This window comes from Podarcis muralis, chromosome 10, assembly GCF_964188315.1.
Source record: "Podarcis muralis chromosome 10, rPodMur119.hap1.1, whole genome shotgun sequence".
In the NCBI taxonomy this organism is placed as follows: domain Eukaryota; kingdom Metazoa; phylum Chordata; class Lepidosauria; order Squamata; family Lacertidae; genus Podarcis; species Podarcis muralis.
The window spans coordinates 67,310,606-67,329,647 of NC_135664.1; the positions used below are offsets into that span (position 1 = coordinate 67,310,606).

The following is a 19,042-nucleotide window of genomic DNA, read 5'->3' on the forward strand; positions in this document are numbered from 1 at the left end:
CATTGCCAGAGTTTGCTTTCTGCTTATAACGATCCTCGGCTTCTTTTTAAAAATAAAACAAGAGTTGTCTTCTAACTGGTCATCCATTCAGCACCTTTCCTGCACTGGAAACTCTTTGGTCTGAATTTGCAGCTGAAAACCCATACAACCCCCCTTTCCCCATATTATTACTCCTCCCAGCCCTTAACCTTTGCTCATTTTTTAATAAAAAAAGTCTTTCCTGAACCTGAAACAGAAGCATTTTAAGAATCCGTTAAGGACCCTACCTGTGCTGGAACGTGCTTTTGGTCTGGATTTGCACCCGAAACCGGTCGGCGATCCCCCCAGCAGGCTGCTGGGAGGGAAAAGTCCAGAGCCGTATTCAGGGACGTAGGAAGGGTAAGTGGAGATGGGGTGATGAGCTGAGGAAGAGGCCCCTCCTAATGAGGCCATGCTGCTTCGGGAATGAGAAGACTCCAGCTTCATGGTTTCAGCCAGAGACACCTGGTACTTAATGCACTCTTTTTCCTCTTGCCGGCTGGACCCAGTGGAGCCTGGGGTGGAGATGGAGGGGTCCGGGGAGACATCTTTGGGAGGGGTCGGCGGGAAGGTGAAGAGGTGTGGGCTGGAGTGGCCCGCAGACAAAGTGGAGGAGGATGCCGGAGGGTAGACGGAGAGAGGTCCAGGCGAGCTGTGGTGGATGGGGGTCTTGGAGAAGGGGCTGAGGTTCCATGGGGCGGTGCTGTGGTGGCTTCCCAAAGCCTTGCTCCCATCCAGCCAAGGGAGAGAACCATGCAGCAATGGCGGGCGGCACACCTGACCACCTGCTAGGACAGAAAGACAAAAGCAGATCCCCATTAGCCAACGTCTCCCCAAAGGAGGTAGGGTGGTGGGACAGCTTAGGGACCCATAAGTCAGATGGGCTCAGTTGGAACAGATTCGGGCCAATGGTCCATTTAGCTGGGAGTCATTTTGGACTCATAGCTGTCCATGGAGGCACAAGTCAATTCTGTATCCAGGGCAGATGTCTACCAGCTCCACCTGGCACGCAGGCTGAGACCCTACCTGCCCACAGACTGTCTCGCCAGAGTGGTGCATGCTCTGGTTATCTCCCGCTTGGACTACTGCACTACGCTCTACGTGGGGCTACCTTTGAAGGTGACCCGGAAACTACAACTAATCCAGAATGCGGCAGCTAGACTGGTGACTGGGGGCGGCCGCCAAGACCACATAACACCTGTCTTGAAAGACCTAGTTCGGCTCCCAGTACGTTTCCGAGCACAATTCAAAGTGTTGGTGCTGACCTTTAAAGCCCTAAACGGCCTCGGCCCAGTATACCTGAAGGAGCGTCTCCACCCCATCATTCTGCCAGGATGCTGAGGTCCAGCGCTGAGGGCCTTCCAGTGGTTCCCTCATTGCAAGAAGCAAAGTTACAGGGAACCAGGCAGAGGGCCTTCTCGGCAGTGGCGCCCACCCTGTGGAACGCCCTCCCATCAGATGTCAAAGAGATAAACAACTACCTGACACCCTGTTCAGGGAAGTTTTTAATGTGTGACATTTTAGTGTATTTTTGGTCTTTGTTGGAAGCCACCCAGAGTGGCTGAGGAAACCCAGCCAGATGGGTTGGGTACAAATAATAAATAATTGTTATTGTTATTGTTAGCTCAGTATTTTCCATAGGCAGTGGCTCTCCAGGCTTTCAGACCATGGATATTCTCAGGACTGGCTGCCAATGCTAGGAGCTGAATCTGGGACCTTCTGCATGCAAAAGGGGTGCTCTCCCAGGGCTCCAGTCGAGGAATGTCTTTAGTACGGATCTGCTGGCAACCCAAAACGGAAATCCCTCGATCGATTCGAGATTTGAGGTTTGCAGGGAGGAAGCGTTGGCTGCCATGTGCAAAACAGAAGCGTTGCCACCCACCTTCTCACACCCAAATGCCAACGCTTTGAGCGCAAGTCTAATCACACCCAAGCTCTTGAAAGCCTCTGCATCCTGCCAAATCAGAGGAGGTGGCATTTACTTTGCAGGAGCCGTGGAAATTCTACTGTCCTATCTTGGGCAAATGTCTCTTTTGCCTCTATAGCTGGTCTAGCCCTGCTCAGGATAGAAGTCTGAGATCAGAAATGGAGAGAAATGGCGATGGTACCGACCCAACTGACACTGCAATTCAGTACAGGGCTACTCAGAAGTAAGTTCCAACAAGTTTAACAAATTAAGCGTGACTCAAATTGCCGCCTCTCTCCAGGGCGGTCTCCGATAGACTACTTTGGAGCAAATGTGATGGGGGATTGTGTCTTGTCTCCAACATGACTCATGCTCAGAACAGGCCCATCAACATCAATGGACGTGACTAATTTAGGTCTATTAATCTGAGTGGGTCTTCTCTGAGTAAAACCCATTTGGGTCCTGTGCTGTGTTCGCACTCAACCCCTTCAGCTGTTATTTTTAGAAGGCTATAATGTTGCTAAAATTAGGCGGTGGGACTAGTGGATTTCCATAGACGCTCCTCTACCTTTCCCCACATCACTGTGGGGAACGCTAAATAATCTCTCTCAGTGTTTAGTGGTTGAGGGGAACATTTTTTCACTGAAGGGCCACATTTCCTCATAATACAAGCTTCTGAGGGCCGCATGACAGTGGTGGACGAGGCTACAGAGCCTTTGTCCAACAGGCCATGCAAAAGCCAGAGGTTTTGAGACACAGACACATCTCTCCATCCAGGCACAAAAGGGCATTCTCAAGAGTTCAAAGCCACATCACATGCAGTCAAAAGCATTTATGGGGAGTCAGATGCGGTGCTGGTATGGACCAGTGCGGGATATGTACTAGGGAGAGCTCAAGAGAGGTTTAGAGAGGTCTAAAGAGCTACATTTGCCCTCCCTCCCCAGGCCTGAACTTCCTCAGTTCTCATAAATAGGTTCACACACGACATAATCCCAGATGGAGTGTTACCCCAGTATTGAAGCGAAAGGCAGCAGCAGAGAAGGGAGAAAACAAGAGGCAAAAGTTTGAATTGCTACATAAAATTGATGCATGCAAGTTGCAAAGCATATTCCAACAACAATCTACTAGGTCAAGACACCAGATCTTTTGCCTTAAGAATATTTTGTTGGTATTATTAATACAGTGGGAAATTTACATAAACCTAATACTTGATTTTATTTTAAATTTTTTTAAAAAGGCAGTCTGAGGTTTTCCTCCCCATCTCCATGTTTTAAAAATTAATCTACTTACTTGGAAGCGAATTCTCAGTTGTAGTCAACAAACAGAAAAGAGGCAGGTGTGTTAGAGTAAATATGTTTCAAGATGAGGTTGTTATTTGGAAAGGAAACAGACATCTACGTAGAAGACAGGCTCATTTCAAACTGGTGGATTTATCATCCATTCCTGATTTTATGATGGCATGTAAATTGAAATTAAATTCAACAAAGTGGTACAGTAATTGTTTTTCTCGGAAATGTGTGTTAGATTAGGTCAGGCCCAAAGACAAAACTCTCCAACACTCAGATCTCAAATTCAAGAGTTGGAAGTACAACTTTTTGGAATAAATGGGACTAACATCTACATCTTCAGGCTTGGGGGACCCTAAACCCCATTTACATGCTAAGGCTAAACATCGACAGGCAAGTACATTACACTGATTACTGTGGAGCTTCAAATACTTCCAAGTAAAAAATGCTTAGGCTAGGCATGAACACACAACACATTCACCTCTGTATCTTAAATACAAGTTGATAATAGAATCGTAAAATTGTAGAGTTGGAAGGGACTCTCGGGTCATCTAGTCCAACCCCTTAAAATTCTGGGGTTTAGTTCAGTGGAAGTTTCAATGGTGTTTAATGATTTATTCACACCTGACATTTTTTAAGTGTATGCCTAAAATGTCGCAGTGCAAGGAAAGGACCTTAAAGATGCCCTCCTCAGTAACGAGGCCAACTTTTCGACTGGACACTGTAGCTGTGCCTTTAACAGCAGGCTTTTGTTCCACAGGCATTAACAGGTGAGAATGCTGTCGTATCTCCCTACTGTGTCAGGCTGCCTTCTGCTCGAGGCAGAAGAGGAAGCCAGCTCACTTCCTTTCTGATCAGTTGGCAACCCTGCTGGGTCAGAAAGCCCAGGACCACAGGAGTAGATAACATAGCAGAGTTTGTACCATGTGAAGGGGCCCTTCCATTTACCTGCGTGTTTGTGTGCTTCTTAAGAAGGTGAGAAGACAATGGTCTTACGCACGCTTCTCTAGAAGAATGTTGTGAACGTGGATAAAATGTACCAGGAGCTAAGTTGCCTGTGAACACACGCACAGGCTCCAATTCGATGTTTACACTCTCACACAGACTCTAAGGTAAAGTGTAACTGAGAACAACCGTTCCTTGTTGGTGAATGATCCCATTCAGATCTCCTTCTCTCTCTTCGCAATGTTCCCCACTCACCCCCCTTGGACAAATCAATCCCTGCTAATGGGCCTTCCCCAATCAATCCTGCACGGCTTCTTGAACCAGGAGGCCACGTGAAATTGACAAAAACCCTTAACGAGGACTCCCACCTTTTGCAAGATAGCAGGGGGAACTTTGCAACAGCATCGGGCAGGAGGAATAATCACCCAGTTAGGCGAGAAGGATAGATTTAAGCCAGACTTCTTTCAGCTCTTTACCTCTTGAAGCGCTGATTTTGCCTGCCCATAGATTTATTATATATATATGATTATAATCATTAAATTTATATCCTGCACTTCTCCCCCCAAAGGAGCCCAGGGCACTTAAATCATGTTCGCTAGAAAAATCAGCCCAACGCACTGGAGTTGGGACTTCAACAACCTGATCCTAAGCAGATCTACTCGGATGTAAAACACCTCCGCTCAATCAGTCTTAGTTCCTGCTAAGTAAATGCTGGATAAGGCAGCCCTCCTATCACACTTTACTTGGGACCAAGCCACATGGACTTCAGGGGGGTTTACATTTGAGGAAACGTGTTTAGGATCATGCCTGCACCTCACAGAAATCAAGTTTCAAACCTGTGCCATACTTGGGAGTAAAAGTGGAGCAATCTTCAGAGAGCAAACGCTGCACATCTTTTTAAATGGGCTTTTAAAACTCCTGCTTATTATTAAAATATCCTGTTTCGGACCTTGCAGCCTCCTTTCCAAGAAAGCCCTATGCAGTCCAAAATGCTGCGTATTTACTCAGAAGTAAGTCCCACCAAATTACATAGACCGGCTCCCAGATAAACATGCATGGGTACCAGCAAACCTGGCCTGGTGTACGATTGCAAATACAAAATACCTGTGTTTCCACAGTCGCCTCCTTGTGCTCAAAGGGGATTACTCCCAAGTAGACACATATGACGTTACAGCTTTCAGATTGCAACTAGCATCTTGTTGAAACCAATGAGAAACATTTTAAGTCAACCTGTGGCTGACTGGGTGGCAGTCCCCCTCCCACACACAAATTACCATGCTAAATCCAAGTACTTGGAAGTATTAATTCCAATTTAATAGGTTTACGATCGAAGCAAGAAAGGCAGTTTTCCAGTATGTCGTTCAGCGACACATGCCAAAAATTGACTGAAAATGTCTCTTTTTTTAATTATATTATTATTTTGCAGAATTATTTGAGCAAGTTTTTCCTTTTCCTTTCTTCTTCACACCCCCCCCCCACCAAAAAAAGAAACCTCTGTCAGTCAGACAGCTCCAAATTTTACTTTTTCCACAAGAATTTCTCATGGTAGCTGTTAAAAGTTTCCTGAGTCTGCCTGTGTTGGTTTTTGAACCAGAAAACTATACAATGATCCAAATTGAGGCGGTTCTCCTTTTTACACTTCCTTTGAAAGGAGCCCTGTTCAACTCAAGGGGACTTACATCTGAGTAAACATGTACATGCTCAAGCTTAAAGCATTCACAGAGAGAGAAAGAGGACATCCTTATTATATGTATTCCGAAGCAAGAAGGTCCCATTCAAATCAATGACTTCTACAGTTTCCCAAGTTAGGGTTTTAACAGGGTCTCTCCCCAATCCTAACCACATGTTAAGGTGCCTCTTAAATCCATGGGACTTCCTTGCAAGTAAATGTAACCAAGACATTTTCCACAGAGAGGAAAAAATCAGACAGGCATTCATTCCTTCTTTTAAAAAATGAGTTCAGGTTAAGGATCTAAAAACCCCTTACATTTCATTTTAATTGACCAAGTTGCAATTGACTGGGGGGTTGAGCAGTCTACTCTAATGGGTAAACGGAGGGGGAATCTGCAACTTTTCAAGCCAGCTTTCTCCTGTAGCTGTTTAGTGATATTGTGAATTATTCGGAGAGTTCAAATATACAGAGACGATTCCGAGCGGATAGATAGTTGCAGATTTTGCAAGCACAACGACCTAAACTCTTGCTTTGTAACCAGACTTTGGGATGAAGAAATCAAAGTTCTGGAGCAAGCACTCTCCAGCCACCCAAGTTAAGCTAGGATCTTTGTTTTTAAACCCAGTGGCGTCCCCCTGCCTGCTACGCAGCCAGAACTACGATCTTCCCAGGTTCGTTTTGGAAGTCAGTCCCAATTAAATCAAGGGTGAAGCAGCAACAAGCAAAAGCCCCGAAATTCTTTGGCTCTGAGTTTGCGGGGTGGGGGCGGCTTGGATCTGTTTGCCCAAGACGAGATAAACTAGGCAACTTTCACAAGAAAAACGAAGTAGCCCTCGCAAGCTATTCTGCCGTGTGTGCATATTGTGGACTGTAAGGGCGAGGGTGTGTTTGAAAAGGGACCCATTTTTAAATCGAATGGGTATTTTGGAACAATGAAGACTCTTCTGAGGGTATGGAGAGAGATTTTCCTTCTAACCCAGTTTAGTCCTCAGGTGTGAAAACGCTCTTGGGCAAGCGGCGTCAGAGTCGCTCAAATTCACGTTAGATCAAAGCGATTGTTTTGCAACTCGGAGGGGAAGGGTTAACGATATTTTGAAATGTCTTGTAAAGACTAACAGCGGGGCAAGGCAATTACTAATCAGGGATTAATATTGCTCATTCAGTTCCCCGGAGGCGGAGGAGGCCCCTTTTTGCTCTTTCAAACATTTGGGGAAATTTAGTTCTCTTCCACCACCCCCAACTTTATTTCCCAATTTTTGGGCGAGGGAAACTAGAGAAGGGCTTGAAAAGCCAGAGTTAAATCTGCAGCTGGAAAAGTTTGGGGTTTATTTTGGGGGGGGGGGATGAATATATCTCTGAGATATATATTCACAGATATTATTCTTCCTCATCCACCAATTTATCGAGCTCTCCTTAACTGCATAGATACATTCCTGCCTACTACATTATTTCTTCACCCTTTTAAAAATTAATTCTAGAATAAAATTTCACAGAGAGAGAGAGAGAGTAAATTAAGCTTTTTGGAAAGACCGAACTAAGTGGGTGAGTTTGGGAGCCACACAGAGCACCTCAGGGGGAATGCTAAAATCAAACAGGAATGAGCACGACCCAGCCCAAAGTTAAATACTTTTAGTTGGCTTGGAGCAGATTGTTAAGCACACGGTTAAAGGCTGCAATCCCTGAGAAATTAAAGGGACCTGCTCCTGGGGAAATAGATAAGAGGCTCCGACTGCAGTGTTGACTTGGAAGTAAGCGCCATCAAACTCAGTAGGCCTTACTTCTAAGTAGACAGGCACAGGTTCTTGCACTGCTTCTCACTACTTTAATATATTTATATTTCTATGTGTATGTTTTTTAAAAATCTTAAGAAACTTTTGACTGCCTGTGCTTTGTTGCCATCCCGCTTGAAGCGTTCTGTGTCACTCCGAAAACTGGCAGGCCACATTGTCAGACTTGGAAGGTCCTGACAAGGTGCTATTGTATTGCTTCTGTGAATATTCAGTACAGATTCATACATACTAATGGGACGAAGTCCCAGGGAGACAATCATATCACTTATTTTCCCTGACAGCTTTTAATTCTAACATCTCAGCCCGGAGGCTAAGTCATTACATCTCTCTCTCTTTTCTTTTCCCTCCCAGAGTTCTAGTTTAGAACGGTTCAAGTTTGTCTTTTCATCGCCCAACTGGGAAGGTTTTTTTTTCCCTTCTCTCTCTCTCCCAAGTGCTTTCATAATCACTGTCAAAAGGAGCCTGTTGTCTTTTGCAGCGGCATCATTACAAGTAATATTAAAAACTAGAAATGACAGCCAAGGGATAATTTAAAAAACACGCGCGAGGGGGCTTTCAAAGTGACCAGGGGGGCGGCTGAGTGGGGGAGCTGTGTGGGTTCCTAACTAGCCACAATTTCTGTTAAGGACAAACTTCTGGAACTATCTGCATGCGGTCTTAAGTCCTCAGTGAGGTCGGCTTCACCTCACTTTACGTCCGAGTAAACGTAGTTGATGGGCTGTTTTTGTTTGTTTGTTTGTTTACACTAAAGCCTGTCTGCTCCGGATCGTGGTTCCGGATGTAATAATGAAGGCGAGGGATTAAAATAGCGGCAGGATCTAAAAGCTAGTCAAATATTTTCAAAGAGCAAAGATCTGCACCCAGCCACCCACCCACCTCCCAGCAGAAGGGACACGTTTACTCGGAAACAAGTGTGCAGTGGATTTACTCTTAGGTAAAAGAGCAGGGGACTGGCGCCTCTTAAAAGCGTGGGAATCCTGCGGAAATCCATTAGGATTTCAAAGTGCTTCAGTGTGTGACTACTAGATAGACCCTGCTTTTTGTGCAAATGGGCCCCATCCACCACCCAGTTCCCAAGCTGGTTTTAACCCACAAACGTTACAACCTGTCCCTAGGCCAACATTTACTCGCAAGTAAGCCTCGCGCTCAGTTTCGTGGGCCTCAGTCCCCACCGCCCAAGCAAGCATCGGCATTCAGCCTGACGCTGCAAAGCGAGCCATGTCTACTCGGAAGGAAGCGCCGCTGAGTTTTAGTGGGGCTTGCTCCCAGGTTAGTAGTGGCTGCAACCAGGTTGCAGTTCAAATCGGATTTGCGTGTGCAAGCCGGTTCCGCGGAGGCCATTGGGACGTTTCTCCTCAAATAATGGGGATTCAGCACATCTTAGGACACGTTTACACGGGAGGAAGGAAATCCCAAGGGAAGCTGGCGCGACCGCAGCCTGTAACCCAGTGCGCGCGTATTGGGGAAGAAAATCCCGTTGAACCAAAAAAAAGGGGGGGGAGTTTTGCTTCCCGAGTAATATTTTTAAAAGCATGCTACAGGATCGGGGCAGCAAGGAGCACTTTCCACGCGGTGAGCGTGGCTGGTTTGCAAAGAGGCCCAGAGCTCATCCTCTTCCACCACGACAAGGCCGAGCCTGAGCGAGAGACACAGACCTGGTATTTCCCAGAAACGATCCTCTCTCTTGTCAGTTGCTAATGGCTTTTGGGCTTGCATTAAATCAGCAGTTTAGAAGACCAAGCATGCAGAAAGAGCAGAGAGCGAGAGAGAGAGCGCCTGCTTTCTCTGTCTAGTTTCCGGGGCTCATTGCTGGCTGTCAAAATGTAGCAGTTGTTGGAGGGAAGGCAGAGAGAGAGAGAAAGCAAGCAAGCAAGCGAGAGGAGGGGAGAACGGGTCGGTCGCCCTCCCCGGGATCTGCTAGGATCCTGGCACTCACCGTGATGGGCCGGGGGGTAGCGCTGCACCGTCGCCCGAACCGAGTTGCTGTAATACGGAGAGACGTGGTTGCCTTGCCCGTCGATGTTAAAAAGTACATCCACTTCCTCCGCCAGAGGATACTGCGTGGGATCCATGTAGGAATGGCCCAGTCCGGGGTGGTGGGAGTCCGGGTGCTGCCCGTTGAGGACGGCCGGGTGGTGGTGGCTTACCCACCGGGGCTGATCCGTGCTTACTTCCATCCTGTTCTCACGATCAGTGGCGGCTGGGTTTGAGTTGGTCGGTTGCAACGAAGGTTTTTTCTGGCCTCTCTCTCTCTTCCCCTCTCTCTCTCTCTCACACACACCAGTGCAAAAAAAATAAAAATATTTTCTCTTTTAATGGAGCGGGGGATGGGAGAGACAACGAGGTGGGGAAATAACTTTTTACAAATGCCAACACCTGAATTAATTAAACACACACCAAAAAAAAAGTTCGCGAAAGTGAGTCGCCCGAAGGACTGGAGAGAGGGAGAGATTTGGAGAGTGTCTAGGTACAGGGGAAAGGTGTTGCTTAAATAACCATCTCCCCCAAAATGGGTGGGGGTGGCTGCAGAGAGAGGGGGGGCCGAGAGGCAAAAGGAGTTTTCCTTTTCTCGGAGAGAGCTTGCCTGCCTTGGGTCGATCACCTGTAATGGAAGGGGGAGAGACAAAAGGAGAGAGAGAAAGAGAGAAAGGAGGAGAGGGGAGAGAGAAAAAACTTGGTTTAAAAAACTTTTAAAACACTGGATTAATTTTTTCATTTACGCGCACAGAAAATGCGCCCCCCCTCCCCAAGCGCCAAAGAGATCTCTGCAAAAGTCCACCTCCTGTGCCTCTCTTATCTCCCCCCCCCCTCCCGCCTTTTCAAACAAGTCTTCGCGACTCACCTATCCGCCCAGCGAAGGCACCATCTCGCTTCTTTCTCTTTCGATCTCCGCAGCCTCGCGGGGAAATTGGCCGCAGGGATCCCTGAGCGCTCAGCCTGCGCTGCCGCGCTGTCCTACCCTCTCGCCTCTCTCCCTCTCTTAGGTTTAAAAAGAAAGAAATACACCGATTCCCACAAAGTCTCCTGTTTGGCCAATTTCACCTGCAGAAGCGGCGGTGAGAAGTTCGCTTTTGTTTTATTTTTTGTATTGATTTTCTGGTTTGTTGAAGAGATTACTTTTCCCCTCTTCTCGCCTTCCTTCCCCCCCCCTTTTTTTTTTTAGGTTGTTTTGGAGTGCGTTGGTCGGCGGGGGCTGCTTTTTGCGGCGGGGAGCATCTCTCCTCCTCTTCCTCCTCCTCCCCCCTTTCAAAAACCAGCAAGCGTTGCCCCCCCCCCCCAAAAAAAGAAAAAAAAAACTTGGCGGACGTTTTAAAATGCTATTTCTAAGAGCATGCTGAAAAAACGAGAAAGGGAGGAGAAACCACGGGGTGCGAGGAGCCCGAAAAGGAAGGAAGGAAGGAAGACAAGAAAGGAAGAAAAAATGAATACAGAAGCACCCTCGGAAAAGTTGTGCGAAAAAAGCCAGGGAAAACTTGATCGGCTCAAATCGTCCTCCTCATTTCACTCCACCTCTCGCCTGCCCGCCTGTCCTCCCCCTTTCCTTCCTTCCTTCCCTCTCTCTCTCTTTTGCTTTTCTTTTTTCTTTTTTTCTTTTTAAAGAGAAGGCATTATTTCTGAAAGAACCAGGATGGCGCCAGCCGGCTCAGTATCCACAGACAGCTGCGGCGAGACAGAACTTAAGGAGGTTCCAGTGTCATCAGCAGGGAGGGGGTGGAGTCTGTCCCTGAACGAGGAGGGACAGGGGGACGGGCAGGGAGGGGGGAAAGGAAGAAAGCGAACTAGGGCTGATCCCTTCCCCTCCTCTTCCTCCTCCCCCCCAAAAAAGAAAACACACCTCCCCTCCACCCACGCGTACCGGAGCCGGAAAGAAATAAACTCATTTTGAGGGCGAGGGAGAAAGACTTAACCATCTCAAGTTTGAGTTCCTATAAGTTGATGATTTGGGGGGTGGGGGGGAAGGAACCAGCCCTCTATTATTATTAATGGTTTTTATTTTATTGGATCATCCTTTCGGAGGAAGGACTGGGCACCATATAATGTAAGGACACTGAACTGGGTGGCTGTTTATATTGGGATACGAGTTAGCCTCTATTTCTGAGCAGATGAAAGTGAGTGAATAGGGGCGAATTTAGTACTTCGTGGACCGTTCACACGCAAAACAAAGCGGGTGCGTGTGAGAGTTGATCAGCTCAAGCTAGCCCTGCTTTGGCAAACGGAGAGGGGTAATATTTAAAATAATGGCGAGTTCGACTTTAGCAAGTAAGGAGTACACGTCCCCCCCCCCCCCCCGTTCGCGGTCTGCCGAGAATGAAACGGCAAGGGGCGAGCCTCTTTCAGGAGCACAGAACTGAGGAAATATCAATGTAATCCCCGGAGGGAGCTGAGTTTAGGGTTCCTGCTTGCAGGTGAAAGGGAGCCACTGGGAGAAAGTCTGAAAGTGGGGGAGTTAGGAGTGGATTTGACTTGTGGACTTCAGTTCTCAAAGCCATTAACTGCCCCATAATAATCCGTCATCGGTCCGAAGAGGCGAGGGCTGAGTCGTATGCGAGGCTTCGGCCCCTGAGCTCCTCCACGGGCCACTTGGCTTGCGAAAATGAAAGGGGCTGGAGGAGAAAGGAAGGGGTACTCTCAGAGCCAATCAGGAAGCAGCAAGAGCCGTCTGCTGGCCAAAGCCGTCAGCGATTGGCTGCTCGCCTGGCGTTCGAACTTTTAACTACTCTCTCAACGTTCTCTCCATTGAGCCATTGCATCCCCTAGTGGTTCATTCAAACTCAAGAACCCGGAGGAGCTATTTTCGCCCTGAGCATTTACCGTATTTTGAAGGGTGGTGGTGGGGTTTTTGTTCTCTTTGAAAGCGCAACAAGTTGCATCGTCTTCCTTTCCGCTGCTCCCCCACCCCGGCTCCACCCGTCTTCTCTTGTCGCCCTTTCTCCCACTCGCGCATACCTTGCAATACAATAAATTGGGTTAAATTAGGGGAAGTCAAACTGTTGCTGGGAAGAATTAGACAAGTGTTTAAAATATGCGCAAGGGACCCGAGTATTGGCTTTGTTCCTGAAATGCTAACAGTTGCATTTTTAAATATATATATATAGAGAGAGAGAGAGCTCTGTTAATTGTGGTCATTGTCCCTGAACTGGACGTTGTTTTTAATGTAAAAAAATATGTGTGTGTGGATAAGATACAGAGAGAGAGAGAGATCTCCTAATGCTGTACTGCTATCCCTTCGCAGGATCCACTACCCAGTTAAGCGAAAGCATTTGGCTTCACGAGTGTTAATGTAGGCCGAGAGTAAGCGTGCTTACTCACAGAGGGAAGCCCCACTTGAACTTAATGTGTTTTGCCTGTGCGTAAATGCGCAGAAGATGATAGCCTCCACGCCGTTGGAAGTCTATGGAAGTTCCACCAAAGTTATTACTACATCAGTTTTAAGTTAAGTGTGCGGGGAGATGGTCCTAATGTTTCAGCTTAATTGGTTTGTGGATCGGGTTCAAGGATTTATTTTCCCTTTTTGCCTTCACTGACAGATTTGCATCTCCAGTCTGTTTTGATGATCAGAGATGTCTAGGAGCTGCTTGGGGCGTAATTTAACACTTTCCTAACCAAAAGGGGAGGGGGAATCCCTTCTTTGAGCGCCCTACTAGTAATCCTCAGGCGCCGACAGGGCAGACCCAAATCTTCCCGACGCTCAGTCATTGACCCCGGATTGAGGCTACGATCCTATGCACCCTTGATAGCAGCGAGTCCCCTTGAATACAGTGGGGCTTACTTCGGAGTAAGAATCGCAATGGGTGGCATTCAACTAACTTTTACTCAGAGCCGACACGTTTGAGATTAATGGACCGAATTTAGGCATGTTGATTAATTTCAATGGGTCTACTCAGAGTAAAGCTGAGAAGAATTCCCCCCCATGGTTTGTAGATCGCAGCCCGAAAACGTACAAATAATGCCCACTGTAAAATATAATTTTTAAAAACTTTAGAGCAAGCAGGAATCTGCGATTAGTGTCATTAAACATGTTTGCCGCCTGCCTAAAGACGACTTGAATTATTGTTGTTGTTTACCCATTCCGAAAGTAAGGGCCCAATTCTATATATGTGTCTCCTTTGCTAACTCTTTGTGGCAGTTAAAAGAGCCTTAACATTTTTGCCTCATTCACAGTTGCGAGATTCCTGCATGAATCGGAACTGCACTGTGGGGGGAAAATCTGTCCAGACCATTTCATGTAAATCTCTAACTATAACTGACGCAGAAAGGTTGGCGGATGGGGTTATTTTTTTTCTGGAGGAAGGGAGACACCTTTCCTTCAAAAAAAAATAATTTTGACCCAGTGCTCTCCCGCGATTTAGGCTGCGATTCTAACCCCTGGGGAGTAAATTCAGTTGAATTCAATAGGACATATCTGCCTAGTTAGGATGGTTAGGATTGCGTTTTTATTATTATTTTTAAAAACAGGAGTAATGGGGAAAAGAAAGAGTAAAAAGTCCCTAGCTGCAGGCGCAGAGGAATCTTGTCCCAACTAAATGATTAAATGAAAAGTATATAAAGTCGATTAATCGAAGGGCTTGCTTTCCTGTTATTTGTTCATTCCCACGTGGTATTTGGAGGGGCGCACGAAGTGATCTTTCAACGCACACTCTCTTGGGAAACTTAAAATATTAATTGTAATCGTTTTTAAAAAGGTAAGACGATTAAAAATGTTCAGCATTGGTCACTTTTAAAAGTATTCCAGGCAAAATGTAAGTGGCTCACCCCCGTGTCCTTATTCAGAAGGCTAGGTTTTGTATTAGATAAAACAGGTAAAGAATAGTTTTGTTTGAAGAAGGTCCCAAGCTCTGCATAATATCAGCTTCTGGGGAGGGGAGGGCTTTTTGGGGTGGTGTTATTCGCTGCCTTCTCCCTCCCAAATAAGATTTAGGATGCCTGGGACCAAGGCATCATTTAAAGCATATGTCTTCCCTCCAAGAATCCTGGAAACTCTAGTTTGCGAAGGGTGCTGTGGATTATAGCTCTGTGAGAGGGCAAACTACAGTTCCCCTGGGGTTCCTGGGGGGGGGGAGATTATGTGTTTTTAATGCATAGTATGTAGCCTAGCCTACCTCGCAATATTGTTTTGAGGATCAGAGGCGGCGCATTCTGCGCGCGCTGCAGAAAAGGCGTAGCAGGAAAAAGCAATGAACTAACAGCCCTGTTAGGTGGGACATCATCATCATCATCATTATTGCTACTCTTCAGTAGCTCTTCAGTGGGTATGTGGATTCGAACCCAGAACCTCTTAGCCACCGCAGCAACGGAGGAAACCTGGAGCGACCGTGCCTGCTGCTGTAAAGGTGGGGGGTTTATTGCGAGCAGATCTCTCCTCTTCTCCCTCCCCTCTTGGTAACTGGATTGACCGGTTGTAATTGGGAGGCTGCTCTGCCGAAGGCCCCTTTCCTGGGCCAGCCTGGCCGACGCCACTGGGGGCTGACGTCACGGCCATTGTGCCCATCCGGGAGGGGCCAGAGGAGCGTGACCGGGGTGCGGAGGGGTGGGGAGGGCGGAAATAGAAGGAGCCCTTCAATGCAGTCCCGCTATGGTTCCCAGCACTGGATACACGTGTAAGAGGGATTCCTCGTACAGACGTTACACTACCCTCGCCACACCGGGTCAGAATGTTGTTTGGATCATCCGGGATTCTACAAGCTTGGGAAGAAGTCCTTTAAAATGATGCTATTAGAAAGAAAAGTGGGTAGGTTGGAGAGTAGCTGAGGTCTGCCTGGGAATCCTCTTTCCCCCCAGTGTTTGTGTGTTTACACACACAGAAGGCCCACTGAGTTCAAGCGAGGGGGGTTCAGGAATCCAATTATGCTTCGCGGTGTAAGTAAGGGGTGCCATGCGGAATGGTGACAGTCTGGGCAGCCAGGGTGGTGCAATGATTAGGGTGCTGGACTAGGACCCGGGAGTCCTGGGTTCAAATCCCCCACTCGGCCACGAAGATCCCTGGGTGGCCTTGGACCAGTCGCTCACTCTCCGCCTAACCAATGTTGATGGGGGGATAACAGCGGGGGGGGAGTATCTGCGCCACCTTGAGCTCCTTGGAGAAACAGGGGGATACAAATGAAATAAATAAATAAGGCACTCTGCGCGTGCTCAGAAGGAGACCACTGGGAGACCCAAGAGAATGGAAGGGAAGTTGGCAAGACCATCGTATTCATTTCCGACCTCTAAAAGCGGTAGCCCTGCACGACATATATACATACATTTATTTGAGCACCATTCGAAGGGGTGCAGATTGAGGAGACACTCTTTGCGTAGAAGTAAATCCCGTTGAATTCGGTACGATTTACTTCTGAGTAAGGCAGTGCGCTGCAAAAAGTGTGGCTTATTTTCCTCCAGGTGGCTAAAGGTAGGAGCAGAATAGATCTGTTGACCAGGCAAACCGAATGCGTTTCCCAGGCCATTAACATAATTGCATTTATTCTATGTGGCTTGAGTCGGGCGGACGTCCATGGGACTCCTCTAGAGTAAGACGGTTTGAAAATTCCCGCGCGCTGCAGATGAGAGAGACTCTAAATTCAGTAAGACTGACTCCCAGACGAACCTTTCTAGGTATATACAGCGAAGAGAAGGCCAAATTAACGCGAAGTGGCGCCCCAAATTTCCCCACATAAATGTTATTCAGGGGAAACTTCTCAACATATATAAACTAGATTCAATCCGACCAAGTTTCTGACTTAGTCTACTACGGAATAAGCGCACATGGAGGTTTAGTTTTGTTTGGGAATCCTATCCCGCTTTCCTAAGCGCGGAGAAGACGCAGTCGCGCGCTCTTCTCCAAATGCGAGCAAAAAAATCGGTTTGCAGAAAGACATCCGCATTTTTACTCAGGAGTAAGTCCCCCCGAGGTCGGTGGGAGTGGGGTTTTCTGTCAAAGGAGCGCGTGTAGAACTGCCGCCTCCGAGTGATTATTCATCACTCACAGACGCACCTTTTTTCCATCAGAGAAAGGCGAAGCTTGCCAAATCTTCCGGAGTTCCGAGGGGAATTCCCTTTTTCTCGAGGGGCATTTTCCTGCACAAAGACGCACCCGCAACTTCTCCAAAACCTCTCCCCTGCCCGTCCCTACACCAACGGAGTTAGGTAGCCTGAGCCACCGAAATTGCACCGGTCGATTTAAAAAGCAAACGCGACGATCTCAGTCTCCTCTCGGCTTTCGGGGAGATTCCCTTGCCAATGGGATTCACTTCGAAGCAAGCCTAGGAGTGTCAAATGAGTTGGGATTTAGTTTGGTCGTCGTCCCCCCCTCGCCAAGAAAGGCTACAAATCTGGATACACGCCTTGCGGAGTGGCGTGGGAGCCTGTCCTATCCAACTCAATGGGACTTACTTGCGAGCAAACGCGCAAAGAAAGATTGGAAGGGATGGGGCCCATAGGAGCCAACTCCTAGGGGCCGTGGGGGCTTCGGCCCCCACAATAAAATATTTGAGAGGACCGCCCTCCCCCCAAGTTGATCGGCATTGCGATTCAAATAGTGCGTGTGCGTTGTGTCATGTGATCGGTTGTGCGGGGCAGGGCTTACCTGGGCCCCCACAATATTTTATTCAAGTTGGGATCTCTGATGGGGCCCCCAAGATCGGCTTAAAGCAGATCCGGAGTGGTCCATCCTGGGCACTTTCACTAAATTCGAATTCTAAACGGCGCGCTCTGGAGCGAATTAATCTCCTACTCTCCTTCCCTTTGCGTCGCCAGCCAAAGCTGTTCCTCTATCCTTCATTAACATTTGGCTACGGGCCCTCTCTCTCTGCGCTCTACACTTTTTTTTTTCCCCGAAGCAGCCCCCTCGCCTTGGCTTTCCCCCGCGTTCTCAGCTGGAAAAGATCGACCAAGCGCGGGCCGGGATCTCAGGCACACGCCCCTCACCTTCAAATCGAATTAAACGCCCCTCTTCCCCCATCCCCGTCTCCTCCTCCTCGTCTCCCCCTCTCCTCCTCCAAACTGGTTGCTTTGCTAATTGCTCCCAACAATGAGCTCCTATTAGGGCAAAACTGTCAATTAAAGCCCCTGCTGGCGGAGCAGGGAGGAGAAGCGAGAGGCCGAATTTCCAGCTGGCAGAGAAGAAGGAGCCGGGGGAAGCCAGGCGAAGCTGAGCCCGAAGGGAAAGCGAGGATAAATGGGGCAGTGTTTGTGAAAAAGGGTCGCGCACGCTCTCCCGGCTTCTCTCGGGCTACAGACGCACTAAACACTTAAAGGACATGTCCCCCATCCTAAGAATCCTGGGAACTGTAGTTTGTTCAGGGTGCTGGGAATTGTAGTTCCGTGGTGGTTCCCAGGGTTCTTTGAGTGGGGAATGCTGTAAGTGTGTGGTGCATGTTCACCTACTGACTCTCAGATGGAGAGTCCTGTTCATTCCCAAGCGAAGCGCAATTCTGCTCAGTGGAGAGGGCAGTGCGGTGTAGTGGTTGGAGGAGGCGAGCAGAGTTGAGATTCGCCCTAGGCTCTGCGGTAAACTGGGCCAGTCGCTCTTCTGCCTCACATGGTTGTTGTGAAGATAAAGTGAGCTTTGGCTGGTAGCTTCTGACATCTCTTTTGCTTCCATAACCCACTCACCTTAAGCCCTCGTTCTCATTACTTCGGAGTAATGACCACGGTCAGAGTTCAGGAATGGAGGGGGCCATTCGAACGTGAACAAATAAATTAAAAACATTTTAGCGCACCCCCTTAATTCCGCGGGAAGAGTTTGTTTTGGTCTGAAATATTCCGTGTCAAGTAGGTAGGTACCCACCAGATAGTGCCAAGGTAGGTTCATCAAAACTGAAATCCTGAAGGTGCGATCTTATTACTTGGAAGCAAGCTTAATTTAACTCAATGGGACTTTCTTCTGAGTAGAGATGCGTAGGATCGCTCCCTAAAGCTCTAATCCTAAGAACTTTCTCCTGAACCAAATTAAACTCACTTCCCAGAAAGCACATCTGCTTCGGAGACTGCAAACAAATTTTAGTGCAACAAAATCAGGCGAACGGAAGTGCCTGTTTATTTGCGCATAGTCTGATCCTGAAGAAAACAATTTCTTGGAAGCAAGTCCCATTGAGTTCAATGCAGTTTGCTTCTAATTTCAAACACAAGCAACCATCCGGGTCGTTGCAGCAAAACGAGGTCCACAAGCCACAGTATCGTTCGTTTACCAGACACCTGACCTCCACTGAACTCTCCTGCTCCGTCCTGCGCGGATCAGGTCCTAAAGTTCTCTCACGCCAAAGCTTTCAAACCGAAAAGATCCGCACTGGAGACCGGGAGGAGAGCCGGTTTTCCCAGCCAATAACTACACAGATGACCACAACATGACACAGAGATATTGGTCCCTGTTCCCTACCAACACACACACACGGGGGAGACTGATTCGCTCGATAGTCCCGAGATCTTTTCCCAAAAATCTTTATTTAAAAAA

The 19,042-nt window shown here is 47.8% G+C and overlaps 1 protein-coding gene across 8 annotated transcripts in view; it reads right to left on the bottom strand.

Moving 5' to 3' along the window:
• Positions 1–19,042, bottom strand: part of GATA3 (GATA binding protein 3) — a 76,062-nt gene that overhangs the window by 46,794 nt on the left and 10,226 nt on the right. Inside the window, exons 1-3 of one of the 8 annotated variants that reach the window (XM_077935337.1) lie at positions 10,460–11,327; positions 9,554–10,219; positions 267–806 (exon numbers count right to left, since the gene is read on the bottom strand). In XM_077935337.1, the coding sequence (XP_077791463.1) occupies positions 267–806; positions 9,554–9,794 (781 nt within the window). In that variant the 5' untranslated portion in view covers positions 9,795–10,219; positions 10,460–11,327. Of the gene's footprint in view, positions 1–266; positions 807–9,553; positions 10,220–10,459; positions 11,335–19,042 lie in introns of those variants that run through there. The other 7 variants (XM_077935334.1, XM_077935338.1, XM_077935336.1 and 4 more) reach the window with 7 other exon arrangements.